This window comes from Tenrec ecaudatus, chromosome 12, assembly GCF_050624435.1.
Source record: "Tenrec ecaudatus isolate mTenEca1 chromosome 12, mTenEca1.hap1, whole genome shotgun sequence".
Lineage (NCBI taxonomy): Eukaryota > Metazoa > Chordata > Mammalia > Afrosoricida > Tenrecidae > Tenrec > Tenrec ecaudatus.
In genome coordinates this window covers 36,057,879-36,073,807 of record NC_134541.1, presented here as the reverse complement: position 1 = coordinate 36,073,807, position 15,929 = coordinate 36,057,879, and the positions used below count along the sequence as shown (strand labels likewise).

Below are 15,929 nucleotides of genomic sequence, written 5' to 3'. Positions count from 1 at the left end.
CTTCCTGTAAAGGTACCATGTCCAGACCAGGAGCAGCTGTACCACCTGGGAGTTTGTGAGGCACACAGTCTTAGGCCTCAGTGCCAACCTCCTGACCCAGCACCTCTGTGGTTGGCCAAAACATAAGACAACACAAGACAGCATGCATAACACATACAACACACACACATAACATAGCACAACCCAACACACGTAACGTAACACACATAACACAACTTAACATACACAATACTACATATTACAATAAAACATAACACAGCAAAACATACATAACACATATACATAACCCAACATAACAGCACAATGCAACATAACATACACAATACGACATACATATTACAACAAAACAACACGGCATAACATACATAACACAACAGCTCAACACAGCACAGTGGCCCTTCAGGGGATTCTGATGACACTCGAATGTGCAGAACCACTGGCTCCTCTGCACAGCGGCATCAGCATGACCCAGGAGCTTGTAAGAATCATGGGACTGTGGGCCGCACCTCAGACTGTCAGAACCTGCAGACTCAAGCACACACGAGCTCTTCCTGCATCAGAGTCGACTCCAGGGCAAGAGACTTTTCCCAGAGGGCAAGACAAGCACTATTGAGAAGCAACACAAATCGTCTAGAGACTACTTGTCTCGGCTCCCATTTAATGTTAGTAAACACTTAGAAACTGTCTATGCACCAAAACAAGTACATGCAGTGTTACAAATATAGAAAATATCAAGTGCATGCACATTTCAAAGACCAGTGACTGGTGTCCCTTAAAGATTCTTATACAAAACTATTCAGTGCATATTGTACGCGCAGAAGGGTTTCTCACGTATCGAGTATTTTACAAAAAAGTTAATGTTAGATACTTCAGATGTTTAGCTACTCTGAACAGAACTTTTAAAATTCATCACTCACAATATATATATATACACACACACAGTTTCCTGTTTTACATTGAGTACCTACACAGTGCAAGCCAATCAGGGCACAGGCTAGTGATACATACCTGCTAGGTGACAACATGGAGCCATTTAGGGAATACTTTTGCCTGTAAACCACATGCACAAGTTCCTTTTCCACTTGGAATGGACCCTACCCATGTCATCTCCAAACATAAGCCCCTTCTTCCTTTTTTTTGGATCGTCTCTCCATTCTTTGGTTCAAAAGCCAATTACAGCCACTAAGGATGGACCTGGTCTATTTCTCACCTGGGCAGTGATGAGACAACACTAAGGAATGCAAGCTCTGCTCTCCTTTGACCCTGCCACTTCCTTCCTTACTCGGTCCTCCCTCTCGGAGAACCCCGTGTTCACAGCTGAAGCTGCCTCTGTGGTAAAATCTCCAGGTTTCCCCCAAGCCAGGCTGTATATTCCAGAATCCAGGCGAGTGAACAAAGACCTGCCTTTGGTGTCCAGGATGTGATAGGTTCAATTTTGTGGCCTTAATTTTTAGAAAGTTCATTAAATTGCTCTGGGGAAGGAGCTCCAACGCACTCCAACCCTGCCCACAAAACACCATGCTTGCCTCTTAGCCCACTACTGCCCAACGCTGGTCATTTTTCAGTCCTAGGAGCCTTTCCATTCATGTCACTGGTATGCTCACTCCACAGGGAAACACGCCCTGGCCAGGTTCGGTTGACTCTTGCTGCTCAGAGGGCTGGGCAGCCAATACCAGCTTCCAGTTCTCTGCAGGCACAGGGGACCTGCTCTCTGGCCAGAGCTAGGGATTTCTCGTATTTGGGTTTTCATTGAGTATCATGTGGCCTTCTTCCAGATTTGGCAGAAATGCTGTTTGATCGGGGACATGTTGTGAGACTCTTGAAGATGGGGAGGATCTCTCCAAATTGTGATTCAGCATTTGTGTGTGGGACCCCAGCTCGGGAGGGAGGTGGATGGAGATCTTCAAGCGAAGGCAAGTGAAGACTGTTGGGATTTGTTCCAGCCTCACTCTCTCCTATTAGACAATTCAAAGCCAAGTCAAGCCTAAGTTAACAAATGACCACTTGCTGTTCTCTAGCACTGGCTGTCCCTGGGGGTGGGGTGGGGGAGCTGTGAGAAATCACCTCTGGGGCCACTCCACCTTTTCAAGTGCCCATCAGTGGCCAGATCATTATACGCACGGTAACGAGAGAAGCAAATGAGACACCACGGCTAACAGGGCTGCAGGTAGATAGATCCCCATCCCACCCCCACCTTCCCCACCTGGGCAACGATGAGCAAGATGGCCACGCTGCGAAGCGCTTCCCTCATCCCACAATGAGGAAGATGAGGAAGGAGATGAGAAGGATCATGGGCGGGGAGGAGAAGAGGACAATGCTGGTCCCGTGCAGCCCTCTCTGGTAGTCCAGGGACGCCTGCTGGTACTGGGTGATGCACATTTGCTCGACGACGCGCTCCATGATCTTGACGTCGGTCTCGGTGAAGTTCTCCCCCTTGGTGGTGGTGGTGGTGGTGTGCTGCTTGACGGTGATGTTGACGCAGTCATGCACGAAGTTGTTCTGGTTGTTGTACTCCTGCACGGGCCTGTAGTACACTTGGTTGGGGTAGCGGTGCATGTTCTCACGGTAGTAGCGGTCCTCATAATCATTCCCAAAATGCATGAGAGGCCTGCTCATGGCACTCCCCAGCATGTAGCCCCCAAGGCCCCCCACCACCGCACCAGCCGCCGCTGCCCCCAACACTTGCTTTGTGTTGGTCTTCGGCTTACTGGGCTTGTTCCACTGACTGTGGCTGCCACCCTGTCCCCAGCCGCCCCCACCATGAGGCTGGCCCCAGCCGCCCCCACCGTGAGACTGCCCCCAGCCACCCCCACCTTGAGGCTGGCCCCAGCCACCCCCACCGTGAGGCTGGCCCCAGCCGCCCCCACCATGGGGTTGCCCCCAGCCACCCCCACCACCCTGAGGCGGGTAGCGGTTGCCTCCAGGGCTCCCCTGGCCCGGGTATCGGCTTCCCCCAGTGTTCCATCCGCTTCCGGGCTTTGGTCGCTTCTTGCAGAGGCCGATGTCGCTCCCGGTGGCGACAACGAGAACCAGGAACCAGCAGCTTAAAGTGCTTTTCACCATGATGACTGGTCTGAAAAATGAAGAGCATGTTAGTGCCCCCCCTCTGACCCACTGGGCATTTGCTGCATAAGAAAGGAAGGAAGAGCAATGGCGGTGGCCCCTCCCACAGGGCTCTGCGTTGTCCTTGGCAGTACTCACGCCACAGTAAGTGCAAGAGGAGGGTTCACCAAACCTCCCTCCCTCCCTCCCTCCCTCCCTCCCTCCCTCCGGACCAATTTGGCCTTCAGTGAATTTCTAACTCTCTACCTTAGAAACTTGCCAAGGGTGAATGGCAGATAGTTGTGGGCACAGAACTAGAAACTAGACCCCAACCCCCTGAGATTCTGACTCATGGAGATCCTGTGAGCTGTGGGCACCCGGTGGCTCTGCCATAGTGCTGAGCTTCTTTGGTTTTTCTACCTGGCATGCCCCAAAGAGGGAGGGGCGATAGTGGCTGGGAAGCTGCATCTATCTTGAGTTCTAGAGCACATCAGGCATGGGGTTGTGTGCAAAGGTGATCCTGATCTACCTGAGCTCCCTTTCTGGCACCTGAGCAGTCAGTTACGGGTGTGTGTGTGTGTGTGTGTGTGTGTGTGTGTGTGTGTGTGTGTGTGTGTGTGTGTGTGTGTGTGTGTGTGTGTGTGTGTGTGAGAGAGAGAGAGAGAGAGAGAGAGAGAGTGTGTGTGTGAGCGAGCGCGTGCGTGAGCTGGTTGTTGAGTTAACTGCTGTGAGGACTACATTCATCAGATAGGGCCCTTGGAGTGGTCCAACAGGTATGGTGACCTTAATGTCCAACCGGCAAAAATGAAATCACTGTAGCTTAAGGTGACTTCTTCTTCCCAACTCTGTAGCATGTAAGCTGCGGCCAAGTCTCTCTCCTGTGCCGATCTAGCCTATTAGCTCTACCTTATAAATCAATCCTGAAACCCACAGTGTCCCACTTTCCCCAACACTGCCACGCTAGCTGAAGCCGCCATCAGCTCCTGCCTGATTTCTTCAACGTCTCCCACCTCGCCTGGGCCCCTCCAGTCCCCAAGGTGGCCTCTCCACTCTGCACGGACCTTGCGATATGCAGGTCACGTGATGCCCATTCCCTTGTCCCACTTCCCAATTGGTGCCCTTTGTACTCAGGGTAAAACCCAAAGACCTGACTGGGCCCTCAAAGCCCCAGGGGGCCTGGCTTCCAGCTGCCTCCCCCTCTCCAGCATCCTGAAGTGCTTCAAAGGAGACCAGCATTCTCTCCTTCTTCCTGGGTCCCCCCTAGAGTCACACACGATTCAAATCTCAAATGCCATCTCAGAGGGGCCCTTCCACAGCCCTCTGCTAATGCAGCTTCTTCGCTATCCTGTCCCTCTACCCAGCATCATTTCCCCCCAAGCATGTATTTCTAATTGCTACACTTGCAACAACAGGCTCAGACACAGGAACGATTGTGACCACGGTGCAGGACTGGGCGGTGTTTCATTCTGCTGCACACAAGGGATGCTCCGAGCCTAACAGCAGCAGCACCATGGCTCCGTCCCCACTGGATGTGCGCTGGTCAGAGGGCAAGGCTTTGTTTTGTTCACAGCCAAATGCAACGCTTAGAACTTCTGATGCCTCACTCGCAGACATGCAAAATAAGTGCTACACAAGTGTGGGAAACAACAAACACTCTCATAAAGTACAAAGAGTAATTCAACTAAAATGGCTATCTAAAGAGAGCCTCCTTTATGAAATTACAAAGTATTTCAGGATATTCTATTAAAATAAAAAAATCAACACATTTATCATTAATAAATATCCTGAGCATAGAGGAAGAGAAGGGTATTTTTCTAATGGGATAAAGTCAGAACGAAACCAGTAAGTCTATTTCCTGGAGAAGCTTCCAATGTATTCCCTTTGAGAACAGAAACAAGACATGGATGAGGACCATCAAGGGCGGGTGCCCTTGTCCAACAACATGTGTAAGAATAACGAAGGAAAGGGCTCATGCTGTCATGATTTGTAATTAATGCTTTAATTGACATGCAAATCCAACAGAATCAACAAAGGAAATGTGAGAATCAATACTAGAGGTTAATAAGCTTATGCAATAAAAACCATCCTCCAAAAGAGAAACATATCTCTTTATCAGCAACAACTGACTAGAAAAAGATAATTGGAAGCTATGTTATCATTCACAATGGTCACCTGTGATAAGTCACTGGATGCGGTTCTTCCAGCCACGGTCTTTGTAACTCCCATGCAACGGCTCCATGGGGTCACGGAAATATGATAGAGAATGTACCATGAAGAATAGTCAGCTTTGCCATCGAACTGGGTTTACGATGAGCCAGTCTAAAAGCTGGAAGGGGGCATTTCACTACCATCACGAAGAGAGCCAAGGCATATTCTTTGGGCCACAAGAAAAAGGGAATCACAGTGAATCTTCTCTATTCCAGAGACAGAGGAGTGGCAGTAGAAGTACCAGTCACAGCAATGAGTGGTGGGCTTCTCAGCTCACCAGGAAATAAAACTGAGTGCCGTTGTGCAGAAGACACCTTTGGGCACTGGCCAAAAGTCCTAAAGGAATTTTGTAAGGGTTGTGTGGCTGAGAGGCCAGGACCAGATAGAGGTATGTTTCTGGGAATGCTGAGAAGAGGCACATCTAATCTAAGAACTGTATCTAAGAGTGTTTCTGATCCTGATTTGTAAACGGTTAACATTCCTTAAATAAACCTTATAATTGTATCATCTTTCAATTCTGTATGGCCACTTCAATGAATCATCCACCCAGCAGGCAAGCAGAGTGGTGGAGGAGGGATAGTTGGTGTTATAATTGGTACAGAAAGTTGAAGGGTAGAGTCAGGTCTGACCTCTTTTTCATAGGAATGGGCCTTGCGCTAATATTGGGTGTGACTATTCTACCCCCCTGTCAAGTGAGGAGGTCAGATGTGGCTCCCATGCCATCCTTACACAACCAGAACTTTCAAGTATGGAAAACTATACCTGGGTCACAAATGGTACATGCCAAAGTGGACTCAGGATGGATTAAATGTGAAAGGTCAAGTGTGATGTTAGAAGATGAACGAAGGAGAATTTTTATGTGGCCAGAGGGAGGCCCCGGGAAACATTTGAAACCAAAACACAGCCCAAAGGCAAGTACAGTTAATGAATTTAACAACATAAAAATGAAACATTCTTATTCAACTAGGAGAAGCGTGGACAAAGTTATAAACTACAGAATGGCAAAAGATAGACAGTACCTAAAACCAACAGCTTTCATAAGGAATCCCCCAAAGCAGAAACAGACAGGAATTCCAATAGCAAAATAGCCAAAAACAAATTAATTTACAGGCGATGAAACCCAAAAGAATATGTTCACAATCAGCACTAGCCACATGAAACAAAGCCAAAATAAACCATTTACACTTAGCAGAATGGCAAAGACCCAGGAAGCTGGCTAATGCCACGGGGGCAAGGGCACAGGGCTGCAGGAACCCAGACAGCCATCAGAGGAATACAGAAGGCATAATTGACCAGGAAAGCAACCAGGCTCTCGTCAGTCAAACCAGGACCCAAAGAGAGTTATGCCTAGGTAATCACCAAGAAATCTACCCAGAGGTTCATAAGCCCTGAAAGATGTTCACTGCTTGTGTGGGAACCAAGGGACGAGGATGGGGGTTCAGTGTTTCAACAGGCAAAAGGAGAGGAAGACAGGATGCATGGCCACCAGCGAGGCCTCGGGACGGGCTAGTTGGGGCACAGAAAACGCAGCACCGATTCACAGCTCAGCTGAACCCAGTGGGGTGTCACTAACAGCTCAGAGTCGCACAGTAAGACTGTCTTAAACTATCACTGTGACCATTTGTTTAAAGAAAAAAGGCAGTGGGGCAAGAAAGGAAATGGGGAGAGCAGCTGGGACAATACTGCAGGAAGATGGTGGCGTGGCTGGGCACGGCGCTGAGACAGTTGAGACAGGAATGAGATGATGAATTTTGCAGGAGGAACGAACAAGACTTGCTGACTCGATGGAGAAAGAAAGAAAGAACAAGCGGTGGGGGGGGTTCGGTGATCCTTGCCACTTCCCAATTTCCAACTTAATGAGAACACCCACTCCTAGCTTTACGCTCTTCTAAAGCAGGTGGGGGTGAGGGTGAGGGTGGGGGTGGGGGATAGGGTGGCAGGGCTGCCATCTGCTGAAGTGGGGAAAACCGTGGAGGGCCACGGGGGGGGGTAAGGGGGTGGGGGACAAAGCCCAGGGTTTTCATTTGGACATGCCAAGCTTGCCACAGCTCTCAGCTCCACAAACGCTTGTGTCAACAGAGGCAACGGTTAGCAGACTCTGGAACCCGGCAGTCGAGATCCACATTTGGGCACATTCACCTGACAAGTAGTGTTGAGAGGCAAGCTCTCAGCCCAGGCATCAGCAGGCCTGTATCCTCAGTTACGCTGCTACACGGCCTCGGGCAGCATGGATGCGACTCCAAAGGAAACCACCACGCCAATGGGAGCGGTTTCCGTCAAAGACGACTCCTCAGTGGACGGATCCCCAAGGATCCCCTCAGGAACAAAGGATGGTTCCAAATGAAGAAATCCACCAAGAGGTCAAAGAGGAAATAAACATTATAATCTCTGTAGGTATTGAAACGTCTTTGGATTAATGCCAAAATCCATTGCTAATGGCCAGCTGCTAATAAATGAGCAAAGCTGACATAGCACTGGAGAGTGGGTCCTGTGACATGGCCAGGGGCCCTGGTGGTGCGGCGGTTATGCACTGACCGGCTAACTGCGGGGTCAGCAGTTAGAAACCACGTTTGTTAGGTGCCAGTGCGTAGGTCCTGACTCGCAGCAATGCAACACGGCCCAGTCTTCTATGAAGAAAGGGTTAAGATTTTATGCCTTGGAGAGAGAGAATGCCATACTTATTGATGATGGAAAAACCAATACTGAAGGACACCAATTCAATCTCAAACGATCCATGTCAACACACTTTTAGTGGGAATAAAAAGATTTTTTAAAAGATCATAAAATGATGCTAAGATTAAGATGAGGGCGTTTTTGACAAATAAGAGACTCCAGAAGAGCTTTTTGCTTTGTCAAATACTATGAGGCATTAAAAAGTTAGCAGAACCTGGTAACATGGCATTGGTGAATGAGCGGCATGACAAAGCGGGTATACACGAAATAGAAGGTATAAAAAGTCCCAGATGATTTCATTCATTCTCCCCCCATTTCTAGGTGCAGCCTGAGAACCAGAGCCAGTAAGAACGTTCCCCAATATTATACAGCCTCAACTGGTGGGCTCTGAATCTAAACACGGTGAGGAAGACTTCCATTTCACGGAGGTAATCCCACCCATGCCATCAAGTCGACTTAGACAGGGTTTCCATAAATCTTGAGGGGAGCAGGCAGCTTCATCTTTCTACCTCAGAGCGGCTGGTGGGTTTCAACTGCCCGCTCTGCAGATCAATAGTGGCACCGAGGTCCCCTCAATGTTTCTGAAAGCACATGTTACGACGTTCAATTGACTAAATTGGGAGGTGGCAGGGATCAAAGAGCCCCACTCCTGTTCTTTCTAACACAAAGATTTACTCATTTGTCCTATTTGAGTTGACTTTGAGGGTACTGAACTTTTTGGTTACTATTTTTAAGTTGCTGACCTTTAAAGACTCCAGTGAAAGTTGTACAACACTTTGTAATGGATTTGAGAGAGGCTCTTTCACTGAGCCCTGAGGTTCAGTAGGGCGACGTTTGCCAAACCTGGCCTGTCACCAGAATTAGCCCCAAAGCTTTGGAAATACCAGCAACGCTGGAACTTACCTCAGGCCAACTGCCTGAAAATGACTAGAGATGGGCTTTGGGGACTCTCTATTGGCTTCTGTGGTAGTTACATAATGTCGTGTCAACTCTATAAATAAGGTGTAGGGATTGAGTCTAGCCTGTCAATCAGGTCACAGCTTGATGACGCCTCCTTGTGGGTGTGGCATTCTCATAAGAAGGGTCCTGGGGACCACAACCACGACCACCACCACCCCGGCCTCTCCTTCCTGTTGATGAGCCACTCTGAGACCTGCCAGAGTCCTGGAATGCTTCCACCACCATTGGATCTACAAGATTGCACCCACAGCCTGTGATCGTCCTGCATTCTGCATCATTGCATCTGGCTGTGTGCATCTGAAGAGGGATTCATGGACTAGTAACGAGCTTATGGACTTGATCTGGACTGGGACCACATGTTTTCCTGACATATCATCATATAAACTTTACACTTCTTGATATAAAGCTCTCTCTTACACACATACGAGTGTCTCCTCTCTGGATTTGTTTCTCTACTTAACCCAGCCAAACACAGCTTCCCAGGGGCTCATCCTCCTAGCTGGGCTTTGGAACTAGGTCAGCAAGGACTTAACACCAACAACATTTTAGTGATTTGTATGAAAGGGCAGAGCTTCCTTGAAATGACAGGACAATGCTCTAAAAACCACAAATGGAATACAGTAAGAGAAAAAGGATACAAGGATCATTTAACCAATTGAGAAAAAAAAATTCTCCCAACTCTGAACCCGCGCACACAGTAGACGTTGTCAGGCTGTGGCCTGCCCTGCACTGGAGGCCTGGTGGCACAGTGGTTGTGCGCTGGGCTGCTAGCTACAAGGTCAGCAGTTTGAAAGCACCAGCTGCTCGACTGGAGAAAGACGGGGCTTTCAATCCCGTTAAAGAGTTCCAGTCTGGGAAATGTGTCACGAGGCAGTTTTACCGTCCTCTAGGGCCCTTCTGAGTCAGACTCCACCTAATGGTAGTGAGTCTAGGGTGGGGCCATCACTGGGTGACATGCAGGCACGTTTTGAATGTTTCATGTGCTGCGGTTCACAGCTGACGAAGAAATAGGATCCTACTAGGCAGAATGAAACAGGTAAGTCAAAACTCCAGTTTAAAAAACCTTACACCTCAGCTAGTTGATGGTCATGCCCACTGTTCAATTAGTGCAGAAATGCTTGTTATATCATTGTTGATTTCGTTTTATCATGGCATTTCATGTATGACTGCATCCCTGTGTAATTCAATGGAATACTAGAAAAAGCGGTGGCCCTTTCTCAACACTAGCAGGCTAACTTCACAATAAGCAGTGTCGCAGGAGGTTTGCATGACTTATATAGATGCCAAAGGCTTGTGAACACAGCCTTTCTTGACCCTCATTTTCTGTGACAGCCGGTGGCTTTCCACCATCATGAGACCAGAGATTCTGCAGGGTACGTACAATCTGCTGTGGCTTCAGCTAAGCTGGATTTGCGCCGTGAGGAAGACAGAAGGCTTCGGCTTGGCTGAAACTGGTTAATTTTGAAATATATCCTGGGAGTCCTTGAAAACAACAACAAAGAAAAATGAAAATTGAGAACCAGATCTAAGAACTGATTTCTTCAAAGAAAAGCTCAATCTAGAAATGAATAAATGACTAATAAATCTCTTCAAGAAAAAATATAAGAACATTTTCAATAGGAAAAGATGTTAGCATAAAACATTTTAAAATAAGAAAGCATTTTGATGTACCACTGTGTATAATTCAGAAAGCTAAGGAAATGATTTTCTACAAAAATGTAACATGGCAGTATTGAGTAATGAACCTATTTGATCCCCTCCCAAAGAGGAACAACAAAACCACTGAGTCTTGAAGGATGCAGCGGTGAGAAATTGTAAAGCAGCCCTGGTGGTGTAGTGGTTATGAATTGGGCTGCAATCCGCATGGTCAGCAGTTTGAAACCACCAGCGGCTCTAGAGAAAGACTGGGCTTACTACTCCCATAGCGTTACAGTCTCTGAAACCCACATGGGGGTTCCTATGAATCAGCAGGGACTCGCTGGCAGCAAGGGCAAGTATCGATCATTCACATAGAAATTGTTCTAGGACAAAGCAGCTGATGCGAAGTGGCTCAGTTTATTCTCAGATGCAAACAATACTGATACTTCTAAAAGAATTGTTTGCTTTTCTCTTTTCTCACCAACAGCAAACTGTAGATCATTTTAGCCTAACAACTCACACCTGTGGAGTATTTAGGAAATGGCACCATTTCCAAATAAAACAATTCGATTTTCCACATAGGCCTTCATCTATGAGTAAGTAGTTTAGTAACCTTTCCTCTGACTGGTCAATGCCTCCCCATCCCCCCGCCCCTCCCCAATATCACATGCTCCATAATGGCTTCTGATGGTTACATAATGTTCCTTTCCGCTAATGGCCCTTGATTTTCTTCGTTTTGGCCCAGCTGTTATACACATAGGTTGTGTCCCAGCTCTAATTCCACATCACACTGCCCTGAATGCGTGCATGCATACATATGGCTTTTTAACTGTTGTGATTTTCCCTTGCAGGCCAATCTCAGGATTGGGCCTGTAGGATCACAATTTCTCATTTTATTATTGTTTTTAATTAATAAATCTTTTTATTGGGGCTCATACAGCTCTTATCACAATCCGTACATACATCAATTGAGCAAAGCACCCTTATACATTCGTTGCACTCGTCATTCTCATAATTCACCTTCCACTTGGGTTCCTGGAATCAGCTCGGTTTCCCCTTTTTTCCCCTCCCCCTCCCTCCCCGCTCCCCCCAGTTTCTCATTTTATTAATCCATCTCCCAACTCCTTTACAAAAGATGCGTCTGACTCACCCCATCTCCAGTGCAGCATGAAATAGGAAAAAGAATAAAGGAGTGCATACTAAGGTGGGGGTGGGAAGGGCAGCTAAGTCAGAAGCTGGCGGCATAGTGCTAACTACTAGCTGCTCCAAGGGTGAAAGATGAGGCGTTCTGCTCCTGTAAAGATGTTCTACAGTCTTGGAAGAAACCCACAGGGGCAGTTCTACTCTGTCTTACAGATTCACTAAGAGTTGAAGCAACGCAGTACAAGTGTGAGTTTGGTTTTGGGGGGAAGTTGTTTAGTGCAGCTAATAAAAATACCACGAGTAGGTAGCTTTAACGTGAGTGTGCATTCTCTCTCTGTTCCCAAAAGCAAACTCACTGCCATTAAGCTGATTCTGACGCAGAGCGATCCTGTAAGAGAAGCCCCGTCGGTTTCTGAGACTAAATATTTACGAGTAGTAGGCCTTTCTCTCTCCCTCGGTTTGGAACTGCGGACCTTGCTGCTAGCAGCCTAATGCATAACTGCAACCGGCTCCTTTCTGGCGGGGAGCTCTCAGGAAGGCTTTCTCTGCAGCAGGCTCTGGGAAATTTCCCTGTCTCCTGTCCACAGCTGAGGGCCCAGCATTCCTTAAAGATCTCCATTTGTCTTGGCATCATCAGTCTTCCTCTGGGTCTAAAAAGTTCTCTGGGCAAGGGCCTCTGCTACGGCCTTTCCTGTGGTAGGCAGGTCTCTCCCCTTCCCTTCCATCTTTTATAAGCCCAAAGGTCAGCGCACCCTGCTTTACTAACAAAGCAAACCTATCCTAATCCTCATTCCTAGAACGGAATCCTGTCTTTTGAACACATAACCACCACTGCCATCAGGTTGATTCTGACGGATAACAATCCCAAAGGACACAGTCGAACCCCTCTTGGTGTTTCTGAGGCTGTAAATCTCTACAGAGCACACAGTCACACTTCTCCCTCCGAGGTGGCTGGAGAGCATCAAGTACTGACTTTGAAGTGAGCCGCTGGATGGTTAACCCACTGTGCCACCAGGGTTTCTGCATTAACAGGATTTGTTACATATCATAAGTGATAATTGCATGGATCAAGATATGAAAGACCACCATACAATAATGGGATATGGCCAAGCCATATACTATGTGCTAACATCTATTTAGTGGTAGTGGTGGTTGTGGGCACACACGCAATTCAATGCATGACACCAAAAGCCAGCTTTGCACAGATGGGAAACAAAATCTAAAAGGACATGGCATTACCTCACCTTAAGAAGGAACAATAGCAGGATTACATAACCTGCCCAAAGCCATCAAGCTCGTTGCTGAGCTACCTTTTCTAACTCCAGAGCTTGGCCACCTCCCTGAATGGAACCTTGGATATGAATGATTCACCAGAAGCCTCCAGCAGAGGTGGCTGTTATTATAATCTTGGTATTTCCCTCTGACAGCTATGAAAACTATCAGATATAAATAACATACCAAGGACATCCTAATTTTCTTTCTGCATCTAGCGCATCCTCATTTTAAGAGATTTTTGGTGGGCAGATAAAAATATCCCTGGGAATTTTTCCCCTCCTTCAAAGCTGAGAGTTGTTAATTCTTTCAGAGATCCGCCATGTCTGCCTTTTCGGTTCCTAGTTTTCTTATCATTGGTAAAAAAAAAAAAATCATTTAGGCCGATTCCACCTGGAGTAATTACGATTAAGGCGGCGGGGCTGTGTTGTGTTGACGCTTAACTCTAGAGGTGTGGGCACGCAAAGACAGAAAGCAGTGGCTTCGGGTGGTGAGGTTTATGTAAAACACATCTATGTGCTAGTCATCCCGAATTCCCTCCCCCACCGAGGCCTGGAGGACCGTTGCCACTGGCCCAGGTCCCTGTGGGGCCCTGCGCCAGGCAGCTGAGCAGGGAGGCTCCCCCAGGGAGGGGCTGGGCCTCGGGGCTGCAGGGCGCGGTCCGGAGGAGCTGGGGAGCCAGGCTAGAGGTCTCCCGGGACGGTCCCCAGTGCCAGGCGCCTGCTCCCCGGCGTCCTCGGCGGGCCTCCAGGAGGGGCCTGGCCAGGCTGCGAGCGGGTGGCCCAAGACAAGCCCCACGCCTGCCCAGCACCTCAGCGGAGCGGTGATCGCACCCCACTTCGTAGACACCTTCAGCACCTGGAGCATCCCTCTGGAGGGGCCCCACCCCACCCCCACTCCGCCTCAACCTCCCCCCGCCACCAAGTAATCTGCCCCCATCCCCCACCCAATTCCGAGCAAGAGGCCGGGTCCGCCGAGAAGTGCGCAGCCGGGACAGGCCTGGATGCACCCGCGCCCGGGAGAAGTCCCTGCCCTTCGCCGCCGGCGCCCCGTCTCCCCACCCGACCCGGCTCCCGTCGCACCCAGTGTCCAGGACCCCCGCAGGCTCCCCTGCTGAAGAAGAAGGCTGTTTACCTGCCCGGGCCCGGAGGAAGCGAGCAGGAGCGGAGGGGCTGGAGGAGCGAGCTCTCCGCGCCGCGGCTGTCAGCGACTGGCGCCCAGGACTGAGATGCCAGGCGCCCGGAGGCGGGGCGGGGGGCGGGGCGAGGGGCGGGGCTGAAGGCGGGGGCGCGCGCCAGTGGCCGGGACCGTCGGAGCGCCGACCAATGACAGCGCGGCTGGAGGTGTGATCGCCCGGCTGCGGGCGGCGGGCTTCGGTCCCAAAGGCGGGGCCCTGTTGGCTAGGCGGGACGGAAAGCTGAGTCACTCCGGAGTCCCTGACGTACCTGCCTCCGCTGACACCATCTCCCGGTGGCTCGCGGACGGTAGCAATTACTTTAAAAGGGAAATTTGGCCCAAACGCACGGTCTGGAACTTGGGTAATCCGAAATTCCGATTAAAATACCACTGCCCAAACCAAATCCATTGTCAAGAAGTCAATTCCGACTCCTCCTTTGTCCCCAATGGGACAGAGTAAACCCATAGAGGGTATCCAGGATTGTCCATCTCTCTGAAAGCAAACTGCTTCGTCTTCGCCCCTCTTTCTCCAGTGGACTGGCTACTTGGTTCCTCTGGCAACCAGTGGGTCAGCCGCCGAATTGCCACCAGGCCTCCTTGGACATTTCTACAGAGAGAAATCAAAAGGTTCCCCTGGAATGAGTCCAGTATTTATGAATTTTCCCAGAAAATCAGAGGCTGGGAAAAGAGTCCATATTTCTTTTCTTTTTAAAAATCATTTTACTGGGGGCTCATACAGCTCTTATCACAATACATACACACATACATAGTGTCAAGCACATTTGTACACTTGCTGCCCTCATTATTTCTAGAACATTTCCTTTCTACTTGAACCCCTGGTATCAGCCCTTTCCCCGCTCCCTCTCCCAACCTCCCTCCCTCACGAAACCTTGATAATTATTATTTTTCATGTCTTACACTGACCGATGTCTCCCTCCACCCTTTTTTTTGTTTGTTATCCATCACCCAGGGAAGAGGTTATATGTAGATCATTGTGATCCATTCCTCCTTTCTCCCTCCACCTTCCCCTTTCCTACTCTCATTATTGGTCCTTAGGGGTTTACCTGTCCTGGATTCCTTGTGTGCCAGTTCTTATCTGCGCCCGTGTACATGCTCTGGTCTAGCCAGATTTGTAAGGAAGAATTGGGATCATGATAGTGGGGGAGAGGAAGAATTAAAGAACTAGAGGAAAGTTGTATGTTTCATCGGTGCTATACTACATCCTGACTGGCTCCACTCTTCTTTGTGACCCTTCTGTAAAGGAGTGTCCAATTGTCTACAGATGGGTTTTGGGTCCCTACTCTGCCCCACCCCCCTTCACATTTATATGCTTTTTTGTTCTGGGTCTTTGATGCCTAATACCTGATCCCATCGACACCTCATGATCACAGAGGCAGGTGTACTTCTTTCATGTGGGTTTTGTTGCTTCTCAGCTAGATGGCCGCTTGTTTACCTTCAAGTCTCTAAGACCCCAGATGCTATATCTTTTGATAGCCGGGCACCATCAGCTTTCTTCACCGCATTTGTTTATACACCCATTTTGTCTTCAGCGATCGTGTCAGGAAGATGAGCATCATGGAATACCAGGTTAATACAACAACGTTGTTTTGCATTGATGAAGTACTGTCCATCTGCTACCTTGATACTTAACATATAAATATATATACATAGATCTATTTCCCTATCATTATATATAAATATATTTATACATGTACATGCCTGTATTTAGACCTCTATAAATGCCCTTTGCCTCCTAGTTGTTTCCTCTATTTCCTTTTAGTTTCCTCTTGTCCCACTATCCTGTCCAGCCTTCATTT

General features: G+C 48.6%; 1 protein-coding gene across 1 annotated transcript; it reads right to left on the bottom strand.

The window, feature by feature from the left end:
- Positions 1-626: 626 nt before the first annotated feature.
- Positions 627-14,186, bottom strand: PRNP (prion protein (Kanno blood group)). The gene is made up of 3 exons (XM_075563961.1): positions 14,071-14,186; positions 10,265-10,365; positions 627-3,073 (listed from the first exon to the last, which is right to left on the bottom strand). The coding sequence occupies exon 3, from the start codon at positions 3,061-3,063 to the stop codon at positions 2,248-2,250; it is 816 nt and encodes a 271-aa protein (XP_075420076.1). The 5' UTR covers positions 3,064-3,073; positions 10,265-10,365; positions 14,071-14,186; the 3' UTR covers positions 627-2,247.
- Between the last annotated feature and the right edge of the window lie 1,743 nt (positions 14,187-15,929).

Excerpts from the sequence above, each read along its gene's own strand:
- PRNP (XM_075563961.1), bottom strand. The coding sequence starts at position 3,063 with ATGGTGAAAAGCACTTTAAGCTGCTGGTTCCTGGTTCTCGTTGTCGCC.